The 15,813-nt window shown below is 36.1% G+C and overlaps 1 protein-coding gene across 1 annotated transcript in view; it reads right to left on the bottom strand.

Annotated features, from left to right (window-relative positions):
- Window positions 1-869: 869 nt before the first annotated feature.
- Window positions 870-15,813, bottom strand: part of mon2 (MON2 homolog, regulator of endosome-to-Golgi trafficking) — a 39,446-nt gene continuing 24,502 nt past the window's right edge. The window contains exons 15-22 of the mRNA XM_056234947.1: window positions 15,419-15,436; window positions 13,588-13,716; window positions 11,666-11,856; window positions 11,518-11,578; window positions 9,572-9,695; window positions 8,029-8,236; window positions 6,690-6,772; window positions 870-1,550 (exon numbers count right to left, since the gene is read on the bottom strand). Of these exons, the coding sequence (XP_056090922.1) occupies window positions 1,387-1,550; window positions 6,690-6,772; window positions 8,029-8,236; window positions 9,572-9,695; window positions 11,518-11,578; window positions 11,666-11,856; window positions 13,588-13,716; window positions 15,419-15,436 (978 nt within the window). The 3' untranslated portion in view covers window positions 870-1,386. The remainder of the gene's footprint in view (window positions 1,551-6,689; window positions 6,773-8,028; window positions 8,237-9,571; window positions 9,696-11,517; window positions 11,579-11,665; window positions 11,857-13,587; window positions 13,717-15,418; window positions 15,437-15,813) is intronic.

Raw genomic sequence — 15,813 nt, 5'->3', positions numbered from 1 at the left:
GATTTAGTGTACCAAAAACATTCCATATAATTTTTTTAATGCATTCTCCTGTAACACATTAAAAAAATTAGTCCAAATATCACTTCTATCACAAAATACAGAACCTTGAGACCTCAGATGATATGCGTTTTGTCATGATTAAAGGCTTTTGATTACAAAGCAGTTAAAATAATTTAGTAATATGAAACCTAACTCCGCCCACTAAGGGAGGGGTCCGCAAAAAGAATTTAGAGTAAACATCCAATTTCAAAACAGTTTTCAACAGATGAATTCAGAGTTCGTAAGCTTTCAAATGATACCTAATTTTCTAAAATATTTGATATTTGAAATAAAGAGCGCCACGTGCCCCAAATTACGTATTTCGTACAAGCATTTTCAGATAATAAAAAAATAATTCAGTAAAATATATTAGAAAATGGATAGTTCTGGTCCTGGATGCTGATTGGTCCATCGTACTGAGGCAAAATGGCTTCCTCCAAAACCATAAAAACCAAATTGTCTTCACTCTTGAGTTAACGACACGAATGAGAATCCAATCGTTTGTTTGTTTTTGGCTGTAAATCAAAAGCAAGTGATTCTTTTTTTCAGGATTAAGATTTTAGGTAAAATGTAAATGGGAATTTTTTTTTTTAATCAGTTTTTGCCTTGTTTTAAATGGTTTTGTGGTGAAATAAAATTTTCAACGCTCAAATATTCTCAATTAATATGGTATCATAAGCTGCAAGCATGCATTATAATAATAACATAGTTTGAAGTGGTGTTAGACGCAGTATGGCGAGTCAAACACAGGACAGGAGCTGGAGCGTCAACGATCTTCTAAACCTACTGGAAGTGAAATATGTTTAATGAATAACCAGATGAGCGATACGTTTGATGTTCATAGAACTGTACCATTTATTATTGTACACACACCGGGTTCAACCCTTCTCAATGCGGCTAAAGATGACATGGAATGTTACAGTAACATCTTGCATAAAATTCATTGCTGTTGAGAAAATGTCACACAAAAAAAAGACCATCCTTCATGTATTTATTACGATGTTTCCGCTCTCTCTTTTTAAATTTTTTTTTTTTGGATTTGATTTTTTTAATCCAAATACGTTATTCTTAATTACATCTTTAACACTATCACCAAACACTGTACATTAAGGAGGGGTGGGGGGGGGACCAGAAAACCCATAAAAACAACAAACACTGCAAATTTTCCGTAGCAGTTAATACATCGTTAAAGTCGGCCAATCAGAGTCTACCGTCAGCTCGTATTAGAAGAAGCTTAGAATGATGGGATTTGGAGCTGTCAATCAACAGTTGCCATGACGATGGAGTCCTCGCGCGTGGTGTATGAAACAGTCACATTCATGTTTGCGGTGGAATAAAAACGTTCAGTCACGATTCGCCGTTCTGCACTTTGGAGACGGGCGGCTGCATGAAGTCTTTGAAGGGCCCGAGGGCGTCTCTGAGGGCGGAGCTCACTTCAGGAGACGAGCACGTGATGCACTCCACCAGCGTCGGGTACAGCGCAATCACCTGAGCCCACACGTTCCCATCCACTGACGCCCGGACAGGGAAGAGGAAGAGGAAGAGATGAGCACAAACAAAGATGCAAAACTTAGAGCTTGCCTGTGTTCAGGGCTTGACATTGACAACTCCGGCGCAAAATGAAGCTTTGGTGTAATAACACATTGGTACCGAGTCGACCGTTCTCTGGGATTTGTTTTCATAATAATCGAATGTAAAGAGTTTTATCTCTAAAAACTGTTTAGCGTATAACGCTAGTATATAGGGCATAGAGTAATGAAAATAAAAATCACTAGGTAATACCACAAATAAGGCTCAAAATAGCCCCACACTAACACAATAGCATAATGAGGGTCCCTACATGCAAACCGAAGCATTGAGAACTTTATAAAGACAGTCCACTTCGTGTATACCGGCAGGAGCCATCTTGGAGAACAGTCTCGACTAGTCAAACCACGAACGACGTGCTAAGTGAGCTGAACTGTATGAATGGCGTTCGTGGTTTGATTAGTCGAGACTGTTTTCCAAAGATGGCTCCTGTCTGTATACACGAAGTGGACTGTCTTCATAAAATATCTTCTTATTAAACGGTCTGTACACTTATAAAGTTCTCAATGCTTCAGTTTGCATGTAGGGACCCTCATTATGCTACTGTGTTCAAGTGGGGCTATTTTGAGCCTTGTTAGTGGTATTAACTAGCGATTTTTATTTACTTATTATATGCCCCCATTACTAGCGTTATACGCTAAACAGTTTTTAGAGATAAAACTCTTTACATTCGATTATCATGAAAACAAATCTCAGAGAACGGTTGACTAGTAGGGGTGGGAATCTTTTACCATCTCACGATTCAATTCGATTCCGATTCTTGAGGCCACGATTCGATTCAAAATCGATTTTCGATTCAAAAAGATTTTCGATTTAAAACGATTCGATTTTATCCATAATGATTTCTAATCGGGTTTCTGATCATGATCTACTCTCATCTGCTTTGCTATACAGAATGACAAACGGAGACCAGTGTTTCCTCTAGGATTTTTTCCAGCTGTTGTGGCAGGCCCATTTCGCCAGGGGGAGGGGGCGTGGCCCATGAGTGATATTCCATTGGCCACGCCCCCCTTACCCCAGGTGTTTAAACCTCCCCTAAGCATTATAACATTATAACATGAAAGGCTCGAATAAGAGCGGCAAAGCGATTATGCGCATCCCGTGCGCAGAATGATGCACTTGAAGCAACGCGAAGTCACAGCGCGCAGCGCTCCGGATTGAAAAGTTCAAAGCACAAAACGAAGAGATTATATCTGTCTATCTATGCTTAATGTATTATATATATGCAACAGTTTATTGAGCATTTTCTTTTAACAGTTTTGAATTTCAGAAACAGTGCGCATGAAGAACAATTCATAGCGCTCTCCAGTGCTGTAGGCCTAATCTAACAGACACCCGGGAGAAAGGATTATGATTTAGAAAACGCTATAACGCGACGCGCTGTGTGAATGCTGAATGGAGAATGACTGAGGAGAGATGAGTTTCTATTAACTTTAACTAACGACTTAAATATTCATTTTTACCTCACATTATGCTATTGAATGACTTTAGAAGTCTTGGAATATAGTGTGAACACTTTATGGTGCTTTACAATGTTTTTTATGCCTTTAGCTTAACAATAACACAATAGTATACACATTAATATCGGACCTCACTGAGAAGCTGCAGCCGTGGCGGGATTATTTTAGGTGTGGCGGCCGGCCACGGCAGATGAATGTAGAAGCATCATATTTAGAAGCATCAGAAGCTTCATAGAAGCATCCACATTTGCTTCCTTTGATTTGCCGCTCACGTTCAAAAACCGACTGCGTGCATGACGTCCGGACGTCCCGTATAGGCTATAGTTACAAAAATGGAGGCGAACAGCCAGCTGATTTTATTTATTTATTAAATCGATTCTTGAACATTTCAGATCGATTCTGAATCGTTGCAAATGAGAATCTAGATTCTTCTGTGAATCGATTTTTTGGCACACCCCTATTGACTAGGTACCAATGTTTTATTAGACCAAAGGCTCATTTTGCGCCGGAGTTCTCCTTTAACTAATGTTGACAAACACAACCTTTGATTTTGATAATGTATTAGTAAATGTTGAAATTAATATTAACTAAGATTAATTAATGCTGTAGAAGTATTGTTCATTCTTAGTTCATGTTAACTAATGAACCTTATTGTAAAGTGTTACCTATACATTTTTAAATTTTAGTCTTTTAATAAGGCATCTGAAATATGCACATAAGTGCAATGTGTCGTCAAAAATATCGATGTTTCGATACATATCGATACTGAAATATCTGAAATGCTTCCAATACTCATTTCCCGCAGAATAGATACACGATACCAGCTTCTCTCTCTCTCTCTCTCTCTCTCTCTCTCTCTCTCTCTCTCTCTCTCTCTCTCATCTCTCCGACAGCGAGTGACACACAAACCCGCCTCTCCTCACTCACTCGCTTCATTCGCTCCGGATGAATATTGTTGCTGTTACAGGGCTTGAATTTCAGCGTGTTATTGCTCATAAAATAATTTATTTCCGCAGATTTTGTGCTCAAACACCCAAAGTGCAGCACATAAAGACTAAATTGAGTTATTTTCGCTGCTTATTGCGCTTAAACAGCCAAATACACACAACATAATGTAAAATGCCAGTCTTGGTGAGTTTTCACAAACACAATGGGTCTCATTCATGAAACACGAGCAGAACGAATTTTTGTGTAAGTCGTGTGTAAAGTGGTTCTGGCGTAAATTTTTGGATTCATTAAAATGTTCGTATTTTCCAAATGTTAGTTGGTACGACAGAAATCTACACCTGCTCCCAGCCACGCGTACATAGTGAGTTTAACACCCGAACGTTTTGCTCATTAATAACTAAGGCTGCATTTTAATTCACCTTAATCGGGTACATATTTGCACAGCATTTTGAAAAAATATTATATATAGTAATTACATACGGTTTTTCTTATTACGAGAGCCAGTAATAGCATCTGCGATGGTGGTCCTTCTCCAGTTTGAATACTATTTTTCCGAAGTGAACTAATTCGTTTTTTGCTCTCAAGCTTAATGTCGAACCATTTTCTTCTCACTTCTGGGAATGTTCGATTAACAGATGAAACTCCAGTAACTGCATCTGTAATATGCTGCCAAGCTTCCTTTTTTTAGGACCCGATACGCCACTATGTACGCTTGAAAATAAAATGTGGTGTTTTGAATGAACTTCTGATAATAAAACTTCAATTTCTGCATCTGAGAATTTTTTTTTTTTTTTCATTCGCATTCATGTCATAATATGCTGCCCATATATAGTTGTCAGTCGGATTTAATGGGCGGGGTTTATGGTAATTGAGAATGAGCGTGCACGCGCATCCCATTTACGACTGATTGGAATTCATTAACACACACACACATTTCACGATCACATCTGACGTTTACGAAGTATTTGTGAATCAGGAGAAGAGTTTTCGGGAAGGTCTCTTTACGCGCAAATCACTGTCATATTTACTCGTATATTTACGAATGTTTCATGAATGAGATCCAGTGAATGTATTTTAAGTGAATGTAAACAGTTGAGAAAGAAAACGCATGTGTAATGGATCCGTGCGTCAGATCTTAAACTGACAGCAGCCTAATAAACCTGCTGCCAAATTATGAGATAATATTAAAAATATCTATATGGCAGTTTTTCCCCATCCAGGGCTTGACATTAACTTTTTTGCTCACCAGCCACTGTGGCGAGTGATCTATTCTGCGGAAGAGTTTCAGATATTTCAGTATCAATATGTATCGAAAAATCAATATTACTGCCAACACTTTTGCACTTAGTTTATTATTTCAGATGCCTTTTTAAGGCGAGACACTACAGGTGAATAGGGTAATTTTTTTAACTAGCAGATATCACCATGAAACTTTCCCAGTTGATTACCTACATTAAGATGAGAAAAAAATGTATTACAAGTTTTCTGTAATTTAATGTTTAAATATGCAAATTAGGCATTATCTACTTAAATATGTGCTAATTTACATATATTTCAAAAAATGAAATCTGAGTATTGGATAAAGCCAGGTTCAAAATTATTTTTTCATTGTGTTCACATATTAGATGGGAAAAAAATTACAGAGGGATTTATGGATATCTACTTTTGTTATCCTATAAATCAGAATATACTGTCAATAGCCTTAAAAAAAAGATTTTTGCCATGTTTTTTGGAATAAAATGTTATATAAATCGGGCTAGGAATAATATATTTACAAATCCCTCTGTAAATGTCTTCATAATATAACTAGGTACAAGACTGGAAAGTTTGGTGTATATGGGTGCTACCGAAGTGGAGATTTCGGACTTTGAGTATGAGAGAACAGTCATTTTGAGAAAACGGGCTTTAAAGATTTAGCATCAGCCAATGAGATTGCGCATTTGCGCCCTTTTACTTTCACGATTGGTTGCTGATAAAAAGGAAATGACCATATTTGGATCCGACAACATTGTACAAGAGAGAGAGAGCTTTCTAACGGTGTGTGTGATGACAGGGTGCAGATCGTGATCGCGGAGCAACGGATGATTTACAACGCCAACTTTTGATGAATTTATGAGAAATCTACAGACGCAAACAGACAAAGTGTAGTAAAATAGAGACCTAAATGTGTATTTCGGACTTTTTTTCACCACAAGTCTGAAAGAAGACATGTTTTTGAAGACAAATATCCCGAAATCTCAAAATTGACCAGTGAAAAAAAACCTATGTTTTTGCCTGCCGTGTCTCGCCTTAAAAGACTACAATTGAAAAATGTATATTATATCAAATTCAACCCGCCAAAGTGGCTAGTGGGAGTGACTGCGTTACACACCAACGCTGAAATACACCGGGTGTTGATGTCAAGCCCTGTCCCCATGGTATTGATGTCAGAATTGTGACCAGAGAAAATGGCAAGTAACTTAGGAAAACCACTAGCCACAGTGTGAAAAGTTAATGTCTTTCATATGATGCCTGATAATGCTGTCTAGGTAGGCAACTCACTAGGGTTTGAGACACGGTATATAATCTTTTGCAATGTTTCATGTTTAATTTTCATGCAAATGCAGAAGTTCGTCATGGTTGTGTTCAAATAATCCGAAGACAAACCCGTCTCACCGTTTTCTGGTTGAGTCTTTTTCAAGGAATCCATGAGTGTGCTGATGGCTTTTAACACAAAGATGATCTCAGTCACTTGTTGCCTAGAGGATTAAAAAAAGAAATAGTGAAGAACACTCAGAATCAAGTCCTGTGCAATTTAGTTAGTGAAAACGAATGTTGTATGTCCAGCGCAGATTTCTATGGAAGCTCGTTTCTGCCACAGAATAAAAAATAAAAAGCTTTTTTCAAGCTTCCATATACATTTCATCCCAAAAGCCAAAGAAAGAAAATAATCATCTTGCATTAAGAATGTAAGCCCAATTTTTTGCATTATGATATTATTTTCATGACAATAAAGCACATTTATTCATTAAATTAATGCCAAAAATTTAATTCTCATTGTAATGCAAAACAAACAAAAACATTTAGATTTTACATTTTAATTAGTATTCATAATTTATATATTTTTTTCAGATTTTACTGTAATAATGTTTTTTTATTACAGCAATTTGAGAAGGAAAATTTGCTTGTATGCCAAAACATTTAAAAATTAAAGATCGACCGATAATCGGTTTTACCGATATTTTGCATCAGTTTTGCAATATCGGATTCACCGATAAATGTAGAATCCTAAAAAATATGCTTTTCTTCATTCAAGTCACTATTATTTGTATATTGCTTTTCACAGAGATGGTTTCAAAGAAGCATTACAGAAAATGCACGTTCCATTGACACAATGTCCTTTAAGCAATAAACAGGGAACCTAGCCTTAAATCCTTTATGCAGTGTAAATATTAATGAAAATAGTAGATTTTTTTTAGGGATGCACGATATGAAAATTTTGGCCGATACCGATAATTCTTTATATTTGAAAGCCGATAACCGATATATCGGCCGATAAATCTAAATCCAAATTTGTATATTATTTTTGAGAGCCTACAAAAACATCAAGTCTCATCATGTCCTAAACACACAATTATGATGTTCTCATAATAATTTGACGTAGCCGATATGACAGACATGTTGCGCTTAACCGTATTTTCCTTTTTAAAGTGATTCCAATAATTTTCATGCAATTCAAAACCATCATGTACAATGCATCTGAAGTGTCTCAGCTGAAAGAAATAATACACTATTTATCAGCTTTAATATATCGGCCAAATTTTCTTATCAGGCCGATAACGACAACATCACAAATGAACATATATCGGCCGATACCGATATGCTGGCCGATATATCGCGCATCCTTAATTTTTTTCTTTATGCAAAATGTTTATTGGTGGGGAGGGCAGGAAAAGAGTCCTATTTTGAAAGGCTCAGTGTGTGTGTGTGTGTGTGTGTGTTCCCGTAGGCTGACCTGGGCAGCGGGCAGCGTCCACTGAGCCTCTCGTCCTCCACGAAGCGTCGGAGCACGTCTTGCGCCCGTTGCAGAAGCACTGACAGAGCCATACGGGAGATGTAGCCCTCCTGCGGCGTCGACACCTTATTACTGAAGGAGAACTGCAGGAGCGTCTCGAAACACACTTTAGAGAACTCCTCTCGCATACGGATGTCCATTTCAGCCTCTGACCGGGACGAGAGGGACAGTTAGTGCATTCATACTCCAGTCCCTGCTTCCTAAAAGTTATCGAACGACTTTAAAGGGGTCATGAATTAAGAAATCTAAATTTGCTTTGATCTTTTGACATATAAGAGCTTATTGTACTATAAAAATAGCCTGTGAGTTTCAGAACTCAAAACTTCCTCATTAGTCCATAAACAGCTTTTATTGAAAGCAAGCCCAGAAATGACTCGTTTCGGATTTGTCACATTATGACGTCATAGTCAGATCGACGCCTACTTCTACATCATCGCCTCTTTAGCCCCGCCCACTGAGTGTTTATACTGTAGCGACGCAGTCAAACTGTGAATAGTTGTGATTTGGATGATCAGATCCATATAATCAAAGATGCGGATAAATGAGATGTTCAGTGACGTTTAAGATGTTAAATAATGTGAGTTTAAGTTAAGTGTATTTGTTTTTGTGTAGACTTGTTTATTTGTCATGTTTTTGTACCCAGTATAGTCGTGTATGTGTATCTTATGGTCATGCATATGTATGTATTTCCATATTTATATTGTTTAACTGTTTGTATTTTGTGTATTTTACCCTCAAGAATAAAAAAAATAAAAAAAAGGATTATCGAATACGCTGCTTTTGTTATTGTTTTGAACAAAGCCATTCGCTGTAATCTTGAATAAAAGCTTCAGTTTTGTCATAAGTAACGTTTAATTTTATTTAAAACACGACACTGCAAATTACAATGTATACGTCTTTCACTTTATCATAAAGTATGAACTATGAATAGCCTATAAGAACGGCAGTGTGACAAACTATGGTACATTCATTCATAATTCACACGCAAGTCATCCTTTGTCAAGTATAACTGTGGTAACTCCAAGTACTTACTTATTTTAATATGCAATACTGTAACCCAATCATAGCAGTGGGCGTTTACTTCCAAGTCTTGAATGCGACACGCCCATCAAAACGTGTGTTCGAAAGAGAGGGTCAAAAACAGGACAGAAAATAGCTTATTATTATTTCTAAATTAGGAGGTTGAGAACCTTGATAACATTATAAAATGTTAGAAAATGCAGTTCATGACCCCTTTAATGTCATTCTGTTCCTCACACAAGGCTATCATATGAAGTCTTGGATCATAGTGCATGAGTCTTATGGACTACTTTATGCTTTTATGATCTTAAAAAAAAAAAAAAAAAAAAAAAACAGCAGCATGAACATTCTTCCTAACATCTTCTTTTGAGTGAGTAAATGACAGGATCTGTGAATATCTGCTTTAAGAAGAGTGAACAGATTGTGAATCAGATGAAGACGGTTGATTCATCATTCTCTGTACCTGTGAACGATGAAGACTGGGAGTGAATCGACCCTCTGTTAAGCATGCTCATGATGCGACCTACGAACTCTTTGGGTATGAAATTGGCAAACGGTAAAATCTCTGTGCTGATCAACTGCACCACCTAGAGGACAAAAAAAACATTTGAAATAGATATTTTTAAATTTAATATTTATTTTGTACATAGTCGTGGCCAAAAGTGATGTCGGATACTTGTGCTTAATGACCCTTACAAGTTCGATTAAACCATTGATATATGTTTTGTTTTTTTACATATGAGGGAAGAACAAACATTAACTTGGTTAAGGTATTTATCTGACAAAATGAATCGGCAACTAGCTTGTTTTATTTTACTATTAAAAAAAATGCATAGAAAAAGCAAACATTGACTATACAACATGATCAATTATTAATATTTCATAGGTTCTCTTTTGTTTTTGCATGTGTTCATAATTTCTTTCTAAGACAGCCTGGTAAAAATAAATGCGTTTTTTTTCACAAATAAAACAATCGACTCCAAGCACAACTACACAATATAAAATGTTTAACACATTTTTAATAATATTTGAAAAAATCATCACATTCGCCACTAATATGTACACAAAATTGCTGCTTTTAACTGTATTTTAGACAATTACGCTTAATACTTAAATATAATTAATTTTATCATCACAAAATGTCCATATACCAGCCAGTTATATGAGCCTATCATAAATCAATGTTTTTTTTTTAAATGCCATTTATAACTAGGGATGTCCCGATCAGGTTTTTTTGCCCTCGAGTCCGAGTCATTTGATTTTGAGTATCTACCGATACCGAGTCCCGATCCGTTACTTATATAATACATAAAAAAAGAATAAAGAATTGAGAAAAAACAGATCCAGGATGTTCCTTATTTTTGATTTAATTCACCTTATTTTAACATTCAACAACTGTTAACAAACAGAGCACTTCTGTGAGGGAGCTTGAACAATCAAGTAATAAATAACATAAAATCTTCACTTTTGGACTTTAGTGCAACAGTAAATATAGAAAAAGTCTAATATAAAAACATATAGCACCTCAACTTAAAATACCCGGCAGGCATGTAAACAAAAAATAAAAATGTTTTAAAAGTGTATAAAAAAAATAATGCGAATATATATATATACATTAGGGCTGTAACAGTTCACAAAATTCGCGGTTCGTTTCGATACGACACAGCAAAAAGAAGGAAATGCCAGAGAAATTTCCTATTTATTAAAAGAAAAACTATTTTTAAATAAGTTAGAGTTTTCCTACATCTTGAAACTTTCAGGTTTATAAATGGGGGTAATCTTTGAAGGATGAACAAATAATGTTTTGGTAATCACATTAAAAATAACATTTAAATATATATTTATATAATATTTGAGTTTTGAAGTGCAACATTAACTCCATGTTCATTCACGGCACAATGTTTCTCCTGGTTTCCACGTCAGCGCTGTTGATCTAATAGAGATCTACGGTTAATAACGGAGAAATTTGAATGCTGGATCTCTTCGCTTGATCTCGCGCTGCACAGATGTTGCTGGTCCGAATATAATGAGAAGCGCAGTTTCGTTCCGCTTTCATTGCGTTTGCCATTTGATGTTGCGCAAGGTTGTGGTGATCGCGCCAGCGCTGATTTTGTCTGCAGGAAAAATGGTCCTAGGAATCGTGCGGTTTGTATGCGTATCGAACCGGAAGCCTCGTACCGAAACGGTTCAATAATTACGAATACATGTACCGTTACACCCCTAATTTACATTTATCCGAGTCCTGATCGGGAGATAACGTCCGATTCCGATCGAGTCTGAAACCACGTGATCGGGCCCGATTTCAGATCGCGTGATCGGATCGGGACATCCCTATTTATTACCAATAATTCTAGAATTCCACTTCTTCTGTGTTTTTGTGTTTGTTTCATAACAGTCAGATGAAATTACCTCCACATCTACAGCTTCGTTCCTCTGGAACTCCTGTATGGAGAGATTATCTGGAGGTGTGCTGTGGGATACGAGAGGAAAGGAATTAAGCTCTGTTTGCCTTTAATATACCATGATATCAAGATCCTGTTGAAAAGAAATTGAACACCTTTTGGTAAACAGGAAGTCCTCAAATGCGTTCGCCAGCTCCGGCCACATCGTGTCGAATTTGCCTGAGGATGCTTGTTGCCGGGCAACAGGGAGTCCAATGGAAAGCACTTTGAGCAGAGAAGAGACGGCCAGTTTCCAGGTGCTCTCCGCGGGACAGGCGTACTTCAGTCCCAGAGGAATCCTCACAGTCTAAACACAGAGAAGCTTCTGCTTTAAACGTGCACACATACGCCTGTTGCTTTGCCTGAAGACAGGTGGCCTTTAGTGTCTAAGATGCTGTTGAGAAGGTCTCACATGTTGCATAAATATATGCGAAACTACTCATTCACAACAGAGCATGCCAAAAATAAACTAGATAAAAAGTTCAAGACAAACAGAGACTAGATAGAATTGATAGTAGTGGTGGAACGGATTAAAAAAATTACGGTTCGGATCATTTACGTATATCATTACGGATATATCATTACGGATATCATTTATATATGTATAACTGCTTTTCATGTATTACTTAAAGCTCACTTGAAGTTCTCCGATACTACATCAAAAACTACTAGCCTAACTGATCAAGTTCACACATTATTTAAAACAAGTGAACAGTCAGAAATAAAATAAGAACAAATACACAAATTGTGTAATGTTGCTAGCATGATTTAACACATTGCTACCATGTCGATAGCATGATTTAACATGTCGATAGCATGATTTAACATGTCGATAGCATGATTTAACATGTCGATAGCATGATTTAACATGTCGATAGCATGATTTAACATGTCGCTAGCATGATTTAACATGTCGATAGCATGATTTAACATATCGATAGCATGATTTAACATGTCGATAGCATGATTTAACATGTCGATAGCATGATTTAACATGTCGATAGCATGATTTAACATGTCGATAGCATGATTTAACATGTCGATAGCATGATTTAACATGTCGATAGCATGATTTAACATGTCGATAGCATGATTTAACATGTCGCTAGCATGATTTAACATGTCGATAGCATGATTTAACATGTCGATAGCATGATTTAACATGTCGATAGCATGATTTAACATGTCGATAGCATGATTTAACATGTCGATAGCATGATTTAACATATCGATAGCATGATTTAACATATCGATAGCATGATTTAACATGTCGATAGCATGATTTAACATGTCGATAGCATGATTTAACATGTCGATAGCATGATTTAACATGTCGCTAGCATGATTTAACATGTCGATAGCATGATTTAACATGTCGATAGCATGATTTAACATGTCGATAGCATGATTTAACATGTTGCTAGCATGATTTAACATGTTGCTAGCATGATTTAACATGTCGATAGCATGATTTAACATGTCGATAGCATCATTTAACATGTTGCTAGCATGATTTAACATGTCGATAGCATGATTTAACATGTTGATAGCATCATTTAACATGTTGCTAGCAAGATTTAACATGTTGTTAACATAATTTAACACATTGGAAACATGATTTATTTAACACATTGCTGACATGTTGGTGAGATAATTAACATGTTGCTAGTAGCATGATTTACCATGTTGATAGCACGATTTAACATGTTGGTAGCATGATAAAGCATATTGCTAGCACGATTTAACATAGCTACCATGTTGCTAGCATGATTTAACACATTGCTAACAAGATTTAACACGTTGCTAGCCTGATTAACATGTTGTTAACAAGATTTAGCATGTTGTTAGCATTATGTAACACGTTTCTAGCAAGATTTAACACACTGCTAACATATTCAAACATGTTGCTAACATGATTTAACATCTTGCTAACATGATTTAACATATTTCTAGCATGATTAGCATATCATAAGCCAACCTAATTATATTTGCTGCGGACAGTCAGTTTTATAACTGTTTTTTTTTTTTTGCCTAGTACCTTAATGATGTTTTGCAGGACTTTCTCAGTGATAACGGCTTTGTGACAGGCCGTTTTATGATACAGATCGACCAGCACCTCCAGAGATCGCTCTGCAAACGGCACGTAGTTTAAGGCCACCCACTCCGCCTGGACACACACAGACACAAACACATGAAATAAAGACAGTGGATTAATTATATCACAATGCATTATTAAAAGAACAAAATCAGCCTCAAAGACATGAATACTTGTAAAATAATACAATATCAGAGAAGGGTTGTGATTAAACACAATTATGTGTTATTGTCAACACATAAACACTTTGTTCAAACTAAATCAGATTTTTTTATCCCCACTATCTGTAAAATGAGCCACAGGATTGAGCTTAAATGACTGGAAAAACAGCCCCTACAGATTTCCACTTCAACACTAAGAACCGCGTATACTAAATGAGGCGAGGGTGTCGAGTTACATTCAAGATATTTTAAGGCATGAAGAACTTTTTTTTAATATGTCATTTTGGTGATCAAAGATGAGTTAAGGGATAAAATTATTGACTACAGGGGGATTTTAAAACAATGTGAGAAAAAAAACACGCAAACCCGACCCAATTGTTTATTGGCACGATTTTTACAATAAATTTGCATTAGTTTATATCCAGCTGGTCGCTTTTATGCATTCATATCCAGCAAAGTTGCATGTTTAAAGCAAGAGACGTGAGATAGATAAAACATATAAACAAATCAGAAACATTCAATTTCAGTTCTTCTTTTATCATCACTGTAATACATATTTTGTTATTGTGATTTCATAACTATCAAGTGTTCTAAAAAAAGAAGCAAATACAGCGCGAGAGTATACATACAATGTACATGTGCGCCGTCTAATTTAATTGCTATGGCCTTGGTGTCGACCACTATCGGTCGACCTCCAAGCATCCTTGTCGTCCATTTCATACATGCAAATGGGTAAATCAAAAGGCTATTAATAATTTTTAAACTTTTTGTAAGTAGGTTTAACAAATTGAAACCACCATGTGCTTTAAACTACACATAAGGCAATAAATTTAGCTAATAATAGCTTACTACTTGCTGAAAAGTGTGTAGTATATAATGTGTACTACATGCTACAACACAATAGCAAGCTAGTTTATTTTCAACATGTTGCAAGTTTAATCCAGTTATCATGTTGGAAACCGAAATGTTTATTTTCTGTTTAATAATATTTTGTGTAAAATATCAGTCAAGGTGACGTTAAAAATTTTAAAACTATTAAAACACTGGAAATGGAAGGTCAAGTCAAGCACATTGCATTGTGGTAGACTGTGTGTCATGTAGTGTTGTAGACTGTACATATTGATAAATGTAGTATTTTATACATACATAAACATGTAGATTATCCATACTACATTCTGCAACAATAGTAAGAGTAGTGTGATAATATGCTATTCCAAATATGGTCTGTTTCTTGACCACATAACTCAAAGATTATAAGTTATAAAAGTGTACAAAATTAACTGTTGGTGGCGCTAGAGAGTTTGAAAAACTGGCATGATAGAAGTGGAGACTCTCCATTATAAATGTGCAAAATTTCATAACTTTTCAACAGACAGTTCTAAGAAATGCCATAAAATAACTGAAATTGTAGTTTATTTTGGCAGTTTTGAGATGAATGAATAGATGTGGCTGATGGAAATGAGCGTAAGAGTATGAAAGAGCGAAGTTTGTCATTTAGAGCAGTTAAATGGAGCTCAAGAGCAGCCGGAGAGGAAAAGGAAGAGAAAACGAGGCAGAAAGCAGACGAGAGACGGAGATATAGAAAAAGACAGCGGAAGGGAGGAAGAACTCACCGGTGCAAACAGTTGGATCTAAAGTGGATCCGTATGAAGTACAAAAACAGAACAAGAGAAGAGCAGACAAATGTTTACTACCACTGCTGATCACAACCGCACAATGAAACTACTTCATACAATGACAACAACAACAAAAACTAACAAGCGTTTGGTTTGAGAGTCATGTTTAAAAATACTTTGCATTTAACCTGAGAGATGGGGTAATGTAAGTAAATCACAATATTCTCACAAATATGTGTAATTTTTGACACACAAAAACCTCTTTTTGATGTAAGAGATGTTTTAAATGTTTTAAATATTTGAGTATTTCACATTTATTTACGGTTTATAGCTTTAACTGGTATACTGATCCAACCCTAGTGTTATTAAAAATTAAAATGTTCAAAGTTGAA

This window comes from Rhinichthys klamathensis, unplaced genomic scaffold (assembly GCF_029890125.1).
Source record: "Rhinichthys klamathensis goyatoka isolate OS25496 unplaced genomic scaffold, OSU_Roscu_1.1 h1tg000409l_1, whole genome shotgun sequence".
NCBI lineage: Eukaryota > Metazoa > Chordata > Actinopteri > Cypriniformes > Leuciscidae > Rhinichthys > Rhinichthys klamathensis.
This window is presented reverse-complemented; position numbering and strand designations above follow the sequence as displayed.